The sequence below is a fragment of the Cyanistes caeruleus genome, chromosome 1 (genome assembly GCF_971803275.1).
Source record: "Cyanistes caeruleus chromosome 1, bCyaCae1.hap1.1, whole genome shotgun sequence".
Classification (NCBI taxonomy): Eukaryota; Metazoa; Chordata; class Aves; order Passeriformes; family Paridae; genus Cyanistes; species Cyanistes caeruleus.
This window is the reverse complement of record NC_141701.1, coordinates 33,823,653-33,841,675: the sequence shown is the minus strand read 5'-3', so window position 1 is coordinate 33,841,675 and position 18,023 is coordinate 33,823,653. Positions and strand designations below refer to the sequence as shown.

The 18,023-nt window shown below is 39.3% G+C and overlaps 1 protein-coding gene across 8 annotated transcripts in view; it reads left to right on the top strand.

Moving 5' to 3' along the window:
- The window catches only part of SULF1 (sulfatase 1), a 123,459-nt gene that overhangs the window by 75,946 nt on the left and 29,490 nt on the right, over positions 1 to 18,023 (top strand). For all 8 annotated transcript variants that reach the window (XM_023920925.2, XM_086885568.1, XM_086885592.1 and 5 more), the window contains 7 exons: positions 2,066 to 2,217; positions 4,262 to 4,431; positions 13,890 to 14,040; positions 15,042 to 15,217; positions 15,769 to 15,897; positions 16,161 to 16,217; positions 17,199 to 17,328. In XM_023920925.2, coding sequence (XP_023776693.1) covers positions 2,066 to 2,217; positions 4,262 to 4,431; positions 13,890 to 14,040; positions 15,042 to 15,217; positions 15,769 to 15,897; positions 16,161 to 16,217; positions 17,199 to 17,328 — 965 coding nt within the window. The remainder of the gene's footprint in view (positions 1 to 2,065; positions 2,218 to 4,261; positions 4,432 to 13,889; positions 14,041 to 15,041; positions 15,218 to 15,768; positions 15,898 to 16,160; positions 16,218 to 17,198; positions 17,329 to 18,023) is intronic.

The window sequence follows — 18,023 nt, the reverse complement described above, 5'->3', positions numbered from 1 at the left end:
ATACTTTTCTTCACTGTTGTCTCTCTCTGACTTGTCTTCCCCTTCTCCTTTTTCCTTGGTTTCTCTTCTCCCAGTATTTCTGTCTTTACCCATATACTTTCCCATGACATCTGACTGAGAGTTTAAACCAGTTTGGCTACCTTAGATGAGAGGTATGAGAGGTTTCCATTCCAGGAGACAACAGTGCTGGGCATGTATTCCCTGCCCTCTGCCACCCTCTTCACCTCACAGTTCTTGATTTCTGGTAGGCCTCAGGATAAAAAGGAGACTGGTTGGATTGCTTTCTTGGTGGCTGTGGGAAGAATAGCTGAAAGCCTGGTCTAGTGTCTGTAGACCTTGTTTATGTGTCATATTCCACGTGGTATAGGAAAGTAACATTATATATGACTGTAATCTCTGGTTACATTTGGCATTTGGCAGTTCCCTGATTGAATTGCATCATCTTTATGTTACCTCAGACAAGTCTTAATTATGAACATTTTGATTTTTCCACCAGTTTTCACAAGAAGTTCACCATGCCCACATCAGTCACGTCTGATTTATTTGAGCCCTTCCACAAATGTACTTTTTTGGTTAGATTGAATGTGTCTGGGTTGGATGTGAGGTTTTCCAATGTGACTTCATTTCCTAGTAGGAAACAAATACAGGGATTCAAGGTATGTCCCACTGCCCAGCTGAGGGACAGCATCTCTGGTCAGCAGCTCTTTGCAGACTGGCCTGACTGCTGAGTTGGGGCTGGCAGCAAGGACAGGGGCTGGGCACTGTGAGGAGTGCAGGGATGGGGACAGCTGTCACCCAGAAGAGCTCTGTCTCTATAAAGGGAGAGGTCTCTGTCATTCCCTCCTCCTCAGTGGTGTCTGATTTTGTGAGCACTGGGAGTGTGAAGACTGCTGGGGACACAGGCAGCAGAACTGCTGGCACAGGTGACCCTCCAGGGGCTTTTAAACCTCAAGAAAACTAAAAGACTAAAGATACTGTGTGAAGATACTGAGACACTCCTGTAGCTTGCTGGGACTGAACAGGGGACAATAAATCCCAAAAAACCCACATTGCAGACCTGATCAGGTGTTTTTATTCACTGCAGTTCTCAGGCAGTGGAAAAGTAGGATGGACCCATCTATTCTATCCAGGTCACAAGCAGCTAGAGATCTCCCATATCCCTCTCTCCCTAGAAGAAATGTGGCTGTATTTGCCAGGGTCCCATGCCAACATTAATGCTCCCTTCCAAGGGCAGCTGGCTGGCTTTTGTTGTCTGCGTATCTTTGCCATAAGTCATCCACAACTCCCAGATAGCTGGGAGCATATGCTATGCTAAGCATATGCTGGAGCAGCATAGCTTTTCTTCCCACTTCCTTGCAGAGGAATTGTCAGGAGCACCGATAAACCTATGCCAAAGGCCGAAATTTTCAGTCTGAGTGGGTTCCGACTTGTAACTTTGAGCTAAAGAGAAAAGTTACATGGAGTTTGGCAGGACAGGTAGAGGATTTTGACCTCCAAGCTTTTGCCTCTTTGTGAGTTTTGCCTTAGAGATGATGTGGCAGCAAAGCAGGGTGCTTCTTTCTCTACCCAAACATGTCCTAATGGGATGGAGATCTGTGCTTCCCAGACCTTTTATCAAACCATCAAATGCAGCCAGGATAGCAAGCCTGAACTTTCAAAAGCCAGAAGCCAAGCTCTGAAACATCACAAGACTTGCTTAAAACCACAAGGTGCTTCTCAGGTGTTTCCTCTGGGCACTGAATTTTTATTTCATATTCAAGTGGAAACTAAGAGCAACATACTCTTTCAAAAGAAACCCTGAAAATATTTCACATGAACACTAGATTCCAAAAGATTAATAATAAAAAATAGAGTCACGAAGGCTTTCAACTCTCATAAAACCCTGGAAATAACTTATTTTAATTTCAAAACCCTCTAAGCTATAAAAGGAAGATTTTTGGTAAAGCAGCTCTGACTCATTCTAACACATTTTCTCTTCATTCATACGTTCTTTTGACTCAGACTAAAAGACTTGGATTGCAAAGCCTCATACGTGTGTGTGTTCTTTTTTTTTTTTACTTCACAGCTTTTTTTGGGAAATACCTCAATGAATACAATGGCAGCTACATCCCTCCTGGGTGGAGAGAGTGGGTTGGATTAGTGAAGAACTCTCGCTTCTATAATTACACCATTTCTCGCAATGGTAACAAAGAGAAGCATGGATTTGATTATGCAAAGGTATTTTCCAGACACATAAATGCCACATGATTAATCCATGTAAAAATAACTTTCAGATAATTAATTAACCAGATAATTAATTCATTAACCAACTACAACCATGAAATTGAGATGTCATTTTCTCTCCAGGGCATTACAGATCAATTTCCACCTGAGAATATTAATCACTCAACCACTCAACAGAAGAATCTTACCAAGGCTCTTCAGTTGAGCCTGGTGATTCCTCCCTCCCTTCTCCCTTCCCTCCCTCCCTCCCTCTCCCTGACAGAATGTGATGTTTTGGTGGCAGAAGCAAACAGTAAATAAAAGCCTTTCCCGAAAAGAACTGTGCCCCTTGTGCTACTGGACTTTAAAGTTTGCTGAGTGTTGTCAGTTATTACCCGCAGAAGAGCCTTGGTTAATGTTGTTTTCCATTATCGAGTACACACCAAAGAAAGGCTGCACGCCTGGGGTGCCAGACTCCGGATGTGAGTATGAGAGTCGATAAGGGCAAGAACACGGCCCTTGGAAAAGTTCAGAGCTTGTTTGTGCTCTTGACAAAGTGCGGAAAGTATGCCAAGGTGACCTGCCCACTGCCATGGAGTTTCTTGGAAAGGCTTAGGAGGGCAGATCTCAGACAGTCCAGCCTGCAGAAAGCAATCTGGAATTTCCTCAAATTGCAGCTCAAGGAAGATGATACAGATATTGCAGCTGTGGTTTCTGACCCATGTAATAAGTTTTTATTGGAAGCTAGTGATGTCTGTTTCTGATTTTCCCATCCATAGAAATTATATTATACTGATTATACCGAGTGAAAAAAAGAAAATATAGAATACTGGTTAGTTATACATTCCTTACACACCCTTTGTATGTAGCTAGAATAAACAGGAAAACAGGAGGTAGATGCTTTGGGAGAGCAGTCATACAGGCATTTCACTCAAACAGGCCACAAACCCAGAAATTATCACAACCCTGGTGCCTGACACTCATTATCCATCTTGGATACTAAAAGATCACTCACTGTCTCATCCATATGCTTGCAGGGTTTGTAGCAGCCACGCTACTGTGCGTGTTCCAAGCGTGCTGCAGGAGAGGGGAAGGGGCAGAGGGACAGGGAGCGGGTGAGTGAGGAGGTCACAGCTGGTTGGCTTGTCCTAGCACTGACATGCGACACAGACCTTGTCCCTCAGGCTCTGCTTTTGCAGCTGTTCGGGGCCTCGAATCCACAACATAAGATTAGTCATGCCTGGAAGTGCTTGAAATTACAAACATTGTCTCAGCACTTTCTCAATGAAGCTCGAGCTAGACCTCCAGGCCAACAGTGAATACTCCAAGGTGGCAGGTGGTTTAATTTAAGTTTTCATCTTTTTTTCTTAGTTCCATTTCCTCCCTTTTCCTTGTAGGCTTCCATTTGCCACCTTAGCTGTGGGTTAAGCCAGTTTATTAGCAAGTCACAACCTTAATCTCAGCAGCTGCACTGCTTAAAGTTGCACAATTAAATGAACAGAGCCCACAGGAATTCAACTGCTCCCTGCATTCTCATTTGCAATGTCTTTGATTAAGATTTTTTGCAATCTGTTGCCTGTTGTAGCTGTCTTCTACTTTGTACATATGCAAAAGTATAGTCTCAACAAAGAGTGTGCAACAAAGGTTTATGTAAACATAAAAACAGATTAAGATTCAATGTTTATTTGTGAGGCATTACCTTGTGAAGTATTTTATCAATGAAATTTAAGAAACATACCTTTGGCAGTACAGTCTGTCATTTTAAATATTACTTAGCATTATATTACCAAGTTTGGTAATCAAATTTACTTAATACTTTCTGTTGTGTCTGATTTGCAAAATACTGTCTCATTTTATGTGACATTGCCTGCTTAAGAAAATAATTACTGCTCAGTCTCCCCTATGCTCCCTGGAATCATACGTCTCTTTGATGGTATGTTTCTACTTCCTGATCTGAGCTTTAATGAGGACTTGGAAAATAACATAATAACATGATAGTATGTGATCTAATTAATCATGCACTTTGTAACTTTTGCTTTGTGTTAATCGTATGTTCCAGGACTACTTCACAGACCTAATCACTAATGAGAGCATTAATTACTTCAGAATGTCTAAGAGGATATATCCCCATAGGCCCATAATGATGGTCATCAGCCATGCTGCACCCCATGGCCCCGAGGATTCCGCACCGCAGTTCTCAGAGCTGTACCCCAATGCTTCACAGCATATGTAAGTCAAAATCACACACTGTCAGATCCACTCCTTGTATCTGCTTCTGTGAGGGATTTGTTTATGGAGACATTGCAGGAACAGGGAATTCAAATATAAGACACTCATGTAAGCAGAGAATGCTTGTTTCTTTTGCTGTGCTTGTTCCTTCTGCGGGGGAGAGTGACAGCTCTGACTATTATTAAAGCAGAGAGAAGCTCTTTTCCTCCTGGGAAGTTGGGGGAGATTAAAAGGTCAGTATTTGGCTTTGTAAGGGCAGCTTCTTACAATACCCTGAAAATATGTAGACACAGGTCAGGATCTGTTGGAAAGATATTACTTCCTTCGTTTTCGTCTAAGATATGCGTTTCCTGGGCTCTAACTAACTGAATGCACTGAGAGTAAAAACACCTTTTTGAAGCTTTTGAGCCCAAACCAGATTTGTTTATAGACTAGATACTGGCAGATTCCCAAAAGAGCCTATCACACTGCACTTTTAAATAACACGTTTCATTCTTTTATGGTGATTAAACTATAACAAAAACCCCCAACTCCTCATTTTGTTTCTAGAAGAAAAAGCAACTTCAGGTAAAAATCTGTGGATAGTCCACATCTGTGGATTCCTCATCTTGCTTCCTACCTTGAATATTCTGGGTCCTTTTCATTATAGTGGGAGGCTGGAAGATTTTCATTGCACTTGTGACTCCCATGGGTTTGTAGACCTGTCTTTCCATTTGTTCTGAAACACTTTCTTTGCACATCTTTAAGAAACAGCAGAACAACAACAAAGAAAAAATCACAAAAAATATCTTGATAAAGATGTATTGTACATTTATTTGTCCTCTCAAAATGAGGAAAAATCAATTTCATTAGGCAATAGGAAAGCTCCTTGGCCTAAAATTTGTATTTTACTCTGCAGTAGTTCACATACCAGGATGGTTATTCAATTTACATCAAATACTTCAAAATTTCTAGGAGTAGTAGTTACTACATAAACGGCATGTGTAAACTGATCACTAGTTGGGGCCAGAAAGAGATTTGTTGTTCATGGCACATGGTTACATTTTTGTTGTTCTGCATCTTTTTATCCTCTTACTGCCTGCTATTTTTTACATATGCCGGTCTCCCTGACCTTATAATCTTATGCTCTCCATGATCCCACATTCCTAAGACTAGGCTTTGCAAGAAATGCAAACCAGTCAGCAGTGTTTTGTAGTTATTTAGATATTCAGAGTAGTTTCTACCCAGATAGGGAACTAATGAAGTTGAGATTTTAGTTGGTAAATAAGGTAGACACAAATACATGAAACCTGTTATACTGGGATGTATGAAAGAACATTCTCAGTCTGGAATTCTGTGTTCCAGCAGAAAGTAGCAGAGAACAATGGTGAGGTGAGGGGGAAAGTAAAAACACAGCCTTTTTTCCCCTGTTTTCTAGCTTCTGAAAATCACCAGTTTAGGTGAAGCATCCAGGTCAGTGGGCCCCATTCTCTTTGCATTGGTTTGATCTCTTTTTGAGCTCTGGTGGCAGCCCCCATCATCCTGTGGCAACAAGTGGTGCCGCTCTGTGCACTGGGGACAAAGGGATACTTTTTCTTTCCTTCTAAACCTGGAGCTTGGTTATGCCACCTGTGTCCCCTGCTTCCCATTCCATGAAGAATAATGAATAGTCACTATATCAAATTGAACGGATTTCTCCCATGTCTGCTTTCAATTGCCGCTTTTCATTGCAAGAGAGTTATATCTATTTGTTCTCACCCCATTCAACAGATTGCCTCCCATTTAGTGGCACAGACTGCCTGGCCTCAGGCAAGCCATCCTGCCTGCTGGGGGACTATCCATCATACAGGAGGGCAGGATCCAAACTGCTTCCGCTTAGCTGTGGGGACGGTGTCTGGAAGAAAAGCACTGAATCATTGTATCTCACCCTACCTCTCCCCCGGCCAAAGCAACTCATTTTAGGCTCACTGCTCCCTGTCTTCTGACAAGTGCTTGTAGGAACTTGCTTTGGTTTATCATGCTCCTGACACTTTCTACTGCTTGGTGTTTTCAGCCTGCTTGTTTTCTAGCTTGTGCTGGTAGAACAAAAGGCTTTAGTTAGTCTCCAAATTTTTAACTGTGTCTCCACCTTGTATACAAGTTATGTGTTATCTGCTAAGATTAAGCAAAATCCAAGCTAAAATTAATTTTTATTTGTGTGTACTCCTGGGGTCTAACTACCTTGCTCTGCTAAGCTACTTGTAAGAGCACTCAGCTGTGCTTCTTCTTTTCTTCTGGTGTTGTTGATTTTTTGGCAAGCTTCATGCAAAGGGTTTTTTCTCCAATGACCTCAGGAGATCCTTGCTGGCTTGTTTTGTGTTTTTTATTGCACTGACTGACTGCATGTGCTAAAGTTCAGTCTGCAGACTGAGAAATGAGACAAATTGAAGATAAACTGCTAATTTGGGTTTGGGTGGCTGCAGATTCCAACTTGATTTTACTCTATCAAAAATATGAGCAATGTGCTCTAAAAGATATGAGAAGTTCAGTTCTCACAGAAATATTCGGCATTCCCTATGAAAACAGAACAAGAACAATAAAATCCCTCCTGCCAAGGTTTGTGTAATTTGTACATTTAACCCTTAGGTTTTCTTCCTTGGTGGTCAAGCACCATTTGAATCTCTTTCCTTCTGACCTTGGGTGACAGCCATCTGACCTTGGATTTTGTTTTCAGAAATGTAGTTGCTGTATCATGTTACTGTAACGCCTACCTCCAACAAAGAAGGGAAACCAGGTCAAAAGCTGCTTGCTGGCTTAACAAACTGAGATGGAAGGTTATACCTACAAACCAAGGATTAAGATAGCCTGTCAACCACATGTGAGAAGTTTTGCTTAAAAGAACAGTAGCTGAAGCAGACCCTTAAATTGCATGATGTCTCTTTGCTGGTAAAGTGCCTGCTAGAGATTGAAATATTGCCTCTATAAATTAAACCAAAACAAAACCAACATCAAAAAAAAAAACAAGCCAAAAGTTTGTTTAGAAGAAGTTTTCCACTGGCACATACATATAAAGAAGGGAGTGGCTATGGCAGGAAATACTCCAGGGAGAGCTCTGCCCTTAAGTGTGGGCGTCTATTGGTCTCATTTCCTCGCTTATCAACATGGCAAGAATAAAATCAAATGAATGCAGCGGCAAAGTCCTTAAGATTTATGAAAAATACATGAAAGACAAAAAGAAAATGTGGAATTACATACTATCATTATGTTACAGTCCTGTCTTCCTCAGCACAAATACACTCTGGAGTGGCATGGAAAGTCTTACAAAGACAAGAAGTGTAATGATGTGTACACTGTTTACTTATAAAGTGATTTCTGTTAATTCTTATTAACTCCAGCTTAAAATGAAAAACAAACTATATCATACTGGAAGCATCAGACTATTTATTGTTTTTAAGCATCCATTCTCCCCTCCAACTCTCCCACATAAAGTATGTCCTATTTCTGACATCTAAAAATGTTTCTGAAGGTTTATCCTGGCTGCTATCACCATAATGAGTGATATATTTTCTGAAAATAAATCATACTAATGCACATATTGTAACTATCCCAGACATTATTTCTGTGGAAGAAAATGGGACTAGAGAAGATGTACTAGATGAAAGCAATACATAGATTTTTGCTGTGGTAATGAACATCATCTGTTTTGGGAGCAGGGTTGTTAGACCTTTGGAAATGTTTTTGTTAAATATGAAGTTCTGTTACAAGACAACCTTGTTTCATCAGACAGCTGAGCAGGAAAGCTCTGACTCAAAGGATGCTCTGATGAAAGCCTGAATTATCTGTTATGCTCTGGGCCTCTGGCACTTTAACTTCCCTTTACCTTTCAGTGTGAACCAGTCTTAGGGGAACTGTGAATCAGACCTAAGCTGTCCATAAGTTGTGAAGTAAACAAGAAGTAAACAAACATTAGAAGCAAAAATCTGCAGGAGGCAGGTTTACTGAAGAATGAAAAAAATGGAAATCTGAAACACTGCTGGCTGTGCTGAGTTAAAATACTTGGGCTGGCAGGAGGACTCACAGCCAGATTTTATGACTACCTGGAAGCAATCCTATTGCCAAGCTAGAAACATTAGGAGGAGCAGATATAAATGGGATCTGATCTCTCTTGGAATAGATCAGAAACCTCCACAAGCTAAGAAAAGGTTGGTGATATGAAAGGCAGAATTTTATATTTCCAGTTAAAGATCTCATGAAAGGTACTGATAAACCAGGTGTGCAGGTAGCAGAGTGTCTGCAGTACTGAAGCACCAAAAGAAGTGTTGTAGCACTGGATCCCCAGAGCAGTCTCCAGTGTGAGTTTGGGGTGTGAGGTGGCTGTGAGGCTGAGTCTCCAACATCTGTCAGTAACAATGGTACTTCTTGTAATGCAGACACGGGGCCATTAGAGTGGGATCATGAATTTGCATCAGTAATAAATCTTGATGTGTCAGTGTGTAGTGTCACTACTGGCCCGAGGCCTGCTTGGACTCCTGACTTAGAGATAAATGATCAAAATCATCACACGCGTCATTGTGAGTGTGATTTTAAACAAGACAAGAAGAAATGGTGTGAAATAGAAATTTAAGTCATATTCTGATTGCACAATTAACTTCTGCAGGAGCAACAAGTAATGTTTCCTAAATGAAAAAGATGTTACACATAACAGGCAAAACCTGTTTCACTTCTTTATTCTAAAATACAGCAGTTCTGTTACACTTCAGGAGTGAAACTTTCATACCCCCCATACTCAGATCTATAAATATCACTGAGTTTAAAAGAGTCCCCTTTTAAAAGGCAGCAAAAGCAGACCCAGAGTGGTGAAATTTAACTTCACATTAATACTGACCTTGGCCACTGGTCAGTGGGGTTTTTTTTCACTTTTAATTTTGCCCAGAACCTGCTTTCCAAGAACAGTGTCTAAACCTGGAAGTCTACTTTCCCTGGAAACAAAGAATTTGCTTCCTTTGTTTATTTTCTCTTGAAGAAACATGACCACTTATGCTGTGTTTGCTAATCACATTTCAAAGAATAACAGAGGTGCTAATTCTGTACAGAAACTATTCATTTTTCTCAATCAGTTTTACAAGAGGTATTATTTTATAATGTTGTTGACTTTTATTTTTATGAAATGAAAATGTTCTTGGGGCATCTAAGGCCTGTATTATTTTCACTAACTGGAGGACTCCCAATCCAAACAGAAGATTAGCCAAACACTTTTGGGATAAAACCCCCTGAGAACTTCTTGGAATTATTCAAACCCAACATTTTTAGGCAGTATTTTTGTGAACATAATTTCTTTTGTTGAGTAGAAACAGGAGGGAATTAGGAGGTTGTAAATAGGGGCAAACACAGATTTTTACTATGAGCAATTGAAGGAATGTTTGGAAACATACTTTTTTCTCTCCACAGTATCCCATCTGTTAGAGACATGTATATATTTAGATTAATTTTTTAGAAAGCAAATGTTAATTTTAAGTTATACTAAATTCTTGAAGCTCTTAAAACATGCTGTAGTCTCCCAATCCTTTCTTAACTCTAAAATATCTTTTTGCAATAATGATTTTCAAAAGGGCTGTATTCCATTTATTTCATTCAGTATGACAATTCAGTTCAGTTACTAGTAGAAGCTAGTGAAATTAATTTCTAAATTATTTGTTTGGGGACCCCATTTTAATTGATCCTTAAGTACAAGCATCCATTTTTTGGCACTGTTGGGTATTTTTATTGTTTCTTGACTAACTTAAAGTTGTTGTGGTACCTTAAAAGCCAAATGCATTCTTAATTTTGAACTTCAAATTTAAATATATGAATATAGTAAATATGTTTTCAGAAAGAATTACTGACGCCTTTTGATTACAGCAGTGAATGCTAATGTTGCTCCTTTTCTCTCAGCATAAGTATCTACTTGAACTGATGTTTTGTGGAGCATCTTTATTTAAAAATGCACTAGTTCTTGCCAATATTTATTCCTTCCATAGTATGTAGATCACTTGATTATCACTGTAAATTTCTCTGTATACTTATTCACATAGGTGACTGATAATAAAATCTCAGGATGAAATGTTCTCATTATGAGTATGCGTTTATAGGAAAGTGCTTACTCTCAGCATTTGTTATTGTTAAGTATTTGGAATTTTTTTGGTTAGTTTAACTGAGGGTATCAATTCAAAATCTTATTAATTTAATATCTTCCAGTGCCAGAACATATCTTTTAGGGAGTGCCAAGCAGTCTCTGTGTATTAAGTTCTTCACAGTATGTGCTGGACAAATAAAAGTGAGCAACAGGACAATCTAGATTTGCCCAAGTTAGTATATTCTACAAGAATGACAAGTACTACAGTAGCAGCTTGCCAGACCTAGAGGCCATGGACAACCTGAAAAAAATTTGCTACCTGGCACTGTCTGCTGATCGTGGATCAACTAATGTACTCAACACAAGATGGACTCCACGACTGAGAGGAGGTGGTGGAAGACATGGCACACATCTTCAACTTCAAACTTCCAGTGCAAAGGGGAATCAAGGAAATGTAGTTGTCAAGTGTTAGTTTACAGCAGGACTTGTTATTACAGAGCAAAGTTGTTCCCAAAAATGGAAGAATAGAAACAGTGACAGACCATGTCATAAGGACCTTCCAGGACTTACAACAGCTGAATATTTCACTGATATCTCCAGCTGCTTCAAGAAAAAAATGTTGTGATAAAATTGTCACTGACCAGGAAGAGAACTGTCTACATGGAAAAGTTTCCAGAAGTCAGCAATATTCTCCCTAAGATTTACCTCTGCAGTGGTTGGTTGGTTGGTTGGTTGGTTACATTTATACCAAAAAAAAAAAAGGTAGATAGATTTTAGGGCAGTGTCAGATCTTGTGCCTGGCAACCAGTGCCATTCTGGTGGATTTCTGACAGGTCCAACAAACAGGGGTACACAAGGAACGTATACAAACTGTGGGATTTTGGAATTCCTGTCTGTCTCTTCCTTAGTACTCTTTTTCTGACATTATGGACCCCTGTTTCACATTTATCCATCAGCCAGTGACACTGGATATTTCACAGAAGGTTCTTGTTCCTTGAATTGTCTGGGAGGAAAATTCTGCTCCCTCTCTGCCTGCTGCATTTCTCACCCAGAAAATTCAAAATGCATTTGGAAAGTGTCTGTGAAAGGTTTTAACTGCCCTGCTAAACCCTTGAGTGCTGCTTTTAAAAACTATCCATTATGTGGAGGAGGCTGCTCACAATAGCCTGGGAACATAAGACCTGAGCCTGCTTCAGCAGCTGGCTCTCCTTCCTGGCACAGCAGCAGGCTGTCACCACGCTGCCAGCTGAGCGCAGCTCACAGCCACCTCATCGCTCTGTGGCTGGGGCACTCAGGACCCCACTGAAAAAAAGCAGGGTTTTACTAGGAATGGCTGATTAATCAAAAATGAGCTCTTTCATGGGAAAACGTCTTGTCTGATAAACTTCCAAGGAAACAGAGAAAAATTCGCACTGAAAGTATCCTTCTTTTCTGTCTGATAGCTGATAAGTGGTAGGTGACAAAATTCCTAAGACTTGCTTCTTCAGTGGTCTCCCTCTGCTAGGACTGCTGGCTATCCACCAGCAACACAGAGGGCTGTGCTCCTGGGATAAATCTTATTCATATTATGACAGTATTCATTTTAAAAATCAGACATCTACCATGGGAAATTACAAAAACTTTGACTTTTCAACATGAAATAAAAGATTTTTCAACAGAAAAGGAATTCTAGTTTATGCTTGTCTTTGCTCAGTAGGGAGCTAACCTTCTCATACTTCTTAATCTCTTTTGGAGTCCTGTGATATTGTTGCATCAATTCTCTTTTCCCTTGAGTCTAATGATTAAGTAGAATAGTCAAAACTTGCTGTGTGTAATAAAGGCATACTTCTCAAACTCCAACTCCTCAAATAATGCTCTCCAGTTAAAATGTGGACTCCACTAATTTATTGAAGTTGATTATCAGTTTACTACATTATGCTTTCAGCTGGTTTTTGTTCTCAGAGTCTGTAGCTAAAGGTTATACATTTGATATCTAATATAAAAATCAACTGCTTCCACCATTCTGGAATCACATGCAACCATGTAAAGAAAAATGCAACCTAAGTGAAGGATTTAAGGTACAACTCTACCTCTACCTCTAACTCTACATTACACAATGTTCTGATATTGTTCATTTTAAGAAAAGACAACGACACATACATATTTCAGAGGGGAAAATGTACCTTTTGTAAATACACATTATAATTTTCAGTGCCTAAACAGTAAATTAATACTGAATTGCATTTTTATTGCAAACTGAAAAGAGAATAAAAAGAATCAAATTAATCTAATCACCCAACAGTATTTCTTTCACTTTCTCTTTATGTTTAATTTTCAAATATAATGCTGCTATTCATGTATCAGCTACAGCAGCGTACTAGAAACAGGGGGAAAATAAAACCCAAAGAACTTTAATGAAAATGACAAAACCTAGATTCCTTCTTTCTAGAGAAGGAAACTGCTCATACGTAGGTGAAACCATTATGGGTCATGGATTTTGCTTGCTTTCTCTTCACCTTGTAATTGTCACGTATGCTAGGCATAAAAACAAGATGGATGGAGAACTTTTGTAACATGTTTCTCTGTAGAGAAAATTTACTTGACACATTTTTTGCCACACATTTTCTCCCAAGGTGATACCTCTGGGAAAATATTCTTGTTTCTTACAGGCTATCTTTCAAAAATACACTGGCTGTGGCTGGAACACCACTCTTAAATATTTCTTTTGATGTTTGTGCAAACTCTTCAAGCATCATTTCTTGCTTTAGATAGGACTCTGTGCCATACTTCTTCTTTGTACTAGTATCAATAGCCATGTTAGCTCAGTTTTGTTGTCATGGTTAATTTTGTGCTTGTAATGCACTGAGTTTTACATTCACATAGAAAATAACACCTCAACAGTATTTAGTGTAGAACTGGCTGTAACACTGGTGGTGTTGTTTATACTGACTACTAAATTTATTTGTCCCACTGGAAAATACCTTTCTTTGACTTTTATTTAAAAGTAATTTCTCTACTGGAAGTATCAGGGCAATATACCTTAAGTAAGCAGTCATTTTTGATCTCTTACTTCCTTAATTTTTCTTATCTATATGGGATGCATCATGCAGATAAGCCTTTTAAATGGTTACAGGTTTGTTTGAGAAATAGATTTTGGCAAATTGTAAATATTAACATGGAACTTGTGGTCATCTTTGAGTCTGAATGAAAGCTTGGAAAGTAAGTGGTTAAAATATCTTGAGGAGCTGATACATGACCCAGTGAATCTTGGAAGCCACTGAAGTGACATTCCTGATATTTGTCAGATACCATATGGAATTTGTGATTTAACTGTTTGTTGGAGGAGTTTCCACCTCCCTCTGATGTCTGTCATGCTGCACAACTTTTCAGATCTGTTCTTTTCCTCCAGTACTCCCAGCTATAACTACGCACCAAACATGGATAAGCACTGGATTATGCAGTACACGGGGCCCATGCTGCCAATCCACATGGAGTTTACCAACGTCTTGCAGCGCAAAAGACTTCAGACCTTGATGTCAGTTGACGACTCTATGGAAAGAGTGAGTGCAAGAGACTGTTGTAAATACAATCTTATTCATCAATAACAAAATTAAATTCCTTAATTCTTTCTTTACCTTAACCAACAACATTCTGGAGAAGGTCATTGTACGGAGGAATTACTCCACTTTTTCCCAGTGGAATTGAATTCTGGTTCTCTGCAACAAGAAGCCAAGCTCCTGGCTTTCTTCTTTCAATTGCTGGTTCAAAAAAATAGTGGGCTTTCTTAAAGGGAAAAGCCACTGGGCCTAGTATAAAGCCTGGTATTAACAGAAGATGCATCACCTGTGTGTACACATGGATAGACACAGGTGCACACATGACAACTTCTATTAATTTCACACAATCCCTTCACAGTTTGTCCTTCAGTTGAAATCTGGGAACTGGCAAATCACAGTAACTCAGGTGTCAGTCTACAAGTGTTTGCAGAAGTTAGGCAATGCAGTGTACTGCTAATTATAGGTAACATGATACATGAACTATTAGGTTTACTTTGTATGACTTTTTGTTCCAAAACCAAGCACCATGACCAAAGATCTTCCCCTAGAGAGATTTCTTTAAACTTTAATAAAAATTTACAGCTTTTTCCCAAGCCCACAACTGTAAGAAATGAGAAAGTTGTAGACTAGCACAGTAAATCAAATCTGAGTACCTTTTCCCCTAAAGCTGTAGCAGACTTTTTTCACAAGCACTGTTTGAGTACACAATGAATTTTGGACATACTAAGGCAACTACCCCATTATTACTATATCTTTTCTACTCTACTTTTCTGGAGCTGTTTAATTGTCCCCTTTGTCAAGTGTGAGATTGAACTGGTATGTTGATTTTTTCACAGCACAGTAGAGGCAAGATGTACAAATGCCAGTCCCCAGAATCTGTGTCAACATCATTGGTGCCGTGTTTGGTCCTGCATATTTAAGGATTATAAATGATGGTTATACATGATTCTGCACAAAACATGTTTTGCTACATATAACTCACTTCTTTCTGTGCTGGGTTGCAGTTACACCAAATGCTTGCAGAGATGGGAGAACTGGAGAATACCTACATTATTTATACTGCTGACCATGGATACCATATTGGGCAGTTCGGACTGGTCAAGGGGAAGTCAATGCCGTATGACTTCGACATTCGAGTTCCTTTCTTTATTCGTGGTCCAAGTGTGGAGCCGGGATCAGTGTACGTTCCCTTATGTCTCTAGCACAGCTGTTGAGCCTAATGTAAAATGTTTCTGAGAGCATGTAATTATCACTCTGTCTAGTTTGATTTCATAAAGGATGCCCTATTATTGCAGAGCAATGAGTCTCATGAAGAGGCAGTTTTTTCACTTTGCATATTATGAATAAGTTATAATGCAGATGAGAAAACTGTGTAATGCACAGTCCTGTAGGGTTAAACTTGGGTTTTGCTTTTAGAAACAATGCACTCATCTTTACTGCTCATGCTGTCATTTAGCATCATGCCCTCATTGTCAATGAGATAAGAGCAGTGTTGCTGCTGCACCTCCTTGTTTTATTGTGCTTAACTTTTTCTTTGTGATGTCAGTCTGCAGTACTGGCCTATCATTCTCAGTTGTAGACTTCAAAGGGGGTTTTCTAAACTTAGCACTTCTGTAGAGCTTTACATCTTCAAAGCCCTGATAAGCATTAATTATCATTCTATTTCCAAGAGAATGTGAAGACTTACACATTGAACACATGGCAACTATGACCTTTCCTGTTGATTTGCAGAGTGCCTCAGATAGTTCTGAATATTGATCTTGCTCCAACAATTCTGGATATAGCAGGCCTTGACACACCTCCAGATATGGATGGCAAATCTGTACTAAAGCTTCTGGACTTGGAGAGACCAGGAAACAGGTGGGTCCCAAGTTCCCTTTTCAGCCAGTTCAGAAGCAAACACCTTAGTAAATCAACAACTGAGTGGAAAAACAGATTCTGTGAAAATGAGCTGTGTCATGGCAACGACCACAACTTTCCCATTTCAAGTCTCTTAAGTAGTAGATCTATAAAATTGCACATATATATAAGTGGAGAGTTGGTTTTTTTTTCAAAAATAATTTGTTAACACTTACAGTGGTATGCTTCAGTGCCAGCAGTAAATGTTATTATTTTATTTTCAGGTTTCGGACAAACAAGAAGACCAAAATTTGGCGTGACACATTTCTAGTGGAAAGAGGGTAATTATTAGGGGTGAGAGAGTTTTGGGAGAGTCTGCCTGCTGGGAACACTCCCTTGTGCATGCTTTCCTTTCTGCTTCCTCCTCTTCTTTTTTATGGTCAGAGAAGCAGTAAATTTTGCAAGCAAACTGACAGGCATGACTTTTTTCCTAGTTTCCCACCACTGCATTTGCAATCTACTGAGCTCCTTAATCCCTTTCTCTGAAGAAATTTGGAAGCATGCTTTTCTGGTGATTCTCCTAGCCTCTTTCCCTAACATTGTGCTTGTGCCCAGTTTTGTCATTATCCGAGTCATTTTCTTCCCAAATCTCTGTTTGAAATCCAACTGTGTAGAATCCTCTTATCATCTGATTTTGTATTTTCCATTATATATTAGAAACATTCTTCATTTTAATTCCAGCTAAGTCTTATGTGTAGTTAAGATTCATGACTGTAACTGCTCCTCTCTTTGCTGATAACTCCTTATGCCCTCGTACCTTGTCAGTTGTTGCAGTGAAAATTTTCTGTGGGTAAAAATTTTACAGCAATTTCCTTTTGGCACTTTATGACTTTACAGATTATGAAAACCTTGTCTGTTGTGTTACAAAGCAGTGCATAAAAGACACATCATTATATGTAAGATAAAGCCAAGCTTGTGCTGAGTATGAAAGTCCTGTTGTGTCTTCAGCTGTGTTTTCCAGCCAAGAAAGTGTTGCTTCAAAGAGTTTTGCTTTGTGACAGAACCTTCATTTATGTATGAATGGTGCTGATCTGTACCAGTTAGACATATTTTAGCAGCACTTATTTATCTTGTGGCGATTTTCAGCCAATCACCTGAGCCTTTTTTTCAGTGTGTGACCTACAAGAAAGTCATTAACAGAAGTGTGGGGATTTTTTTCCTTGAGACATTAAACCTTCAAGTAGCTCTGTTGTTCAAGTTACATTCATCGCTAGGGCTTAGAACAATCTATCTAAAACATTTCGCTTTATTTTTTTAATAAGCAAATTTCTACGCAAGAAGGAGGAATCCAACAAAAACACTCAGCAGTCTAATCAACTACCAAAGTATGAGAGAGTAAAAGAATTATGCCAACAAGCAAGATACCAGACAGCCTGTGAACAGCCAGGACAGGTAAGCCATGACTACCTGCAGTTTTCTAGGTGTCACAGGGAAATATGCATTTTACACTGGGTCAAAAGAATTTGCAGAATATGGCTTTTGGAAGGTAACTAAAAGTTCACTGTTGTTAATGTCTTCAGAGCAAAAGAAAACCAGACAAATTTCTCTAAGCAGTGGTCCAATTTAAAATGTTGAAGACCTGGTCCTTTGTTTGCTGTCTTAGTACAGAACTTGTGGTAAAACTCTTGTCCACAAACATAACATGAAATGACTACTTTTTATTTGATCGTGTCTATTAATAAATATGCAAGATAGTTCAGTGATAATTGTTAATAAGGGAGAGAAGCTTTTTGAGCAGTGAAAGCTTGTGCTCACCAGGCTAGTTCAAAGCATTACCAAAGCAAGCTGGTTAGTCCTAAGATTACACATTATTTCATTTGCTGGGATGAACAACTGAACAGCACACTTAGTAATCATCCTTTATTATTTATTGAAACACTTAAAATGGAAGGGTGCCCTTGCCCAGAAACACTCCCTATTTCAGGTCACTGTAAGGATTCAGGCAGTGATACCCATTCCCGAGCATTACTTTTTCTTCTCGCAGCCTAAATGATTTCAGTATAACACCTGACTCTGATACAAAGGTCTAATTGCCTGCTCATAAAACCAGAAATTACTGCACCCCTGGCTACTAAGCTTACACCTGC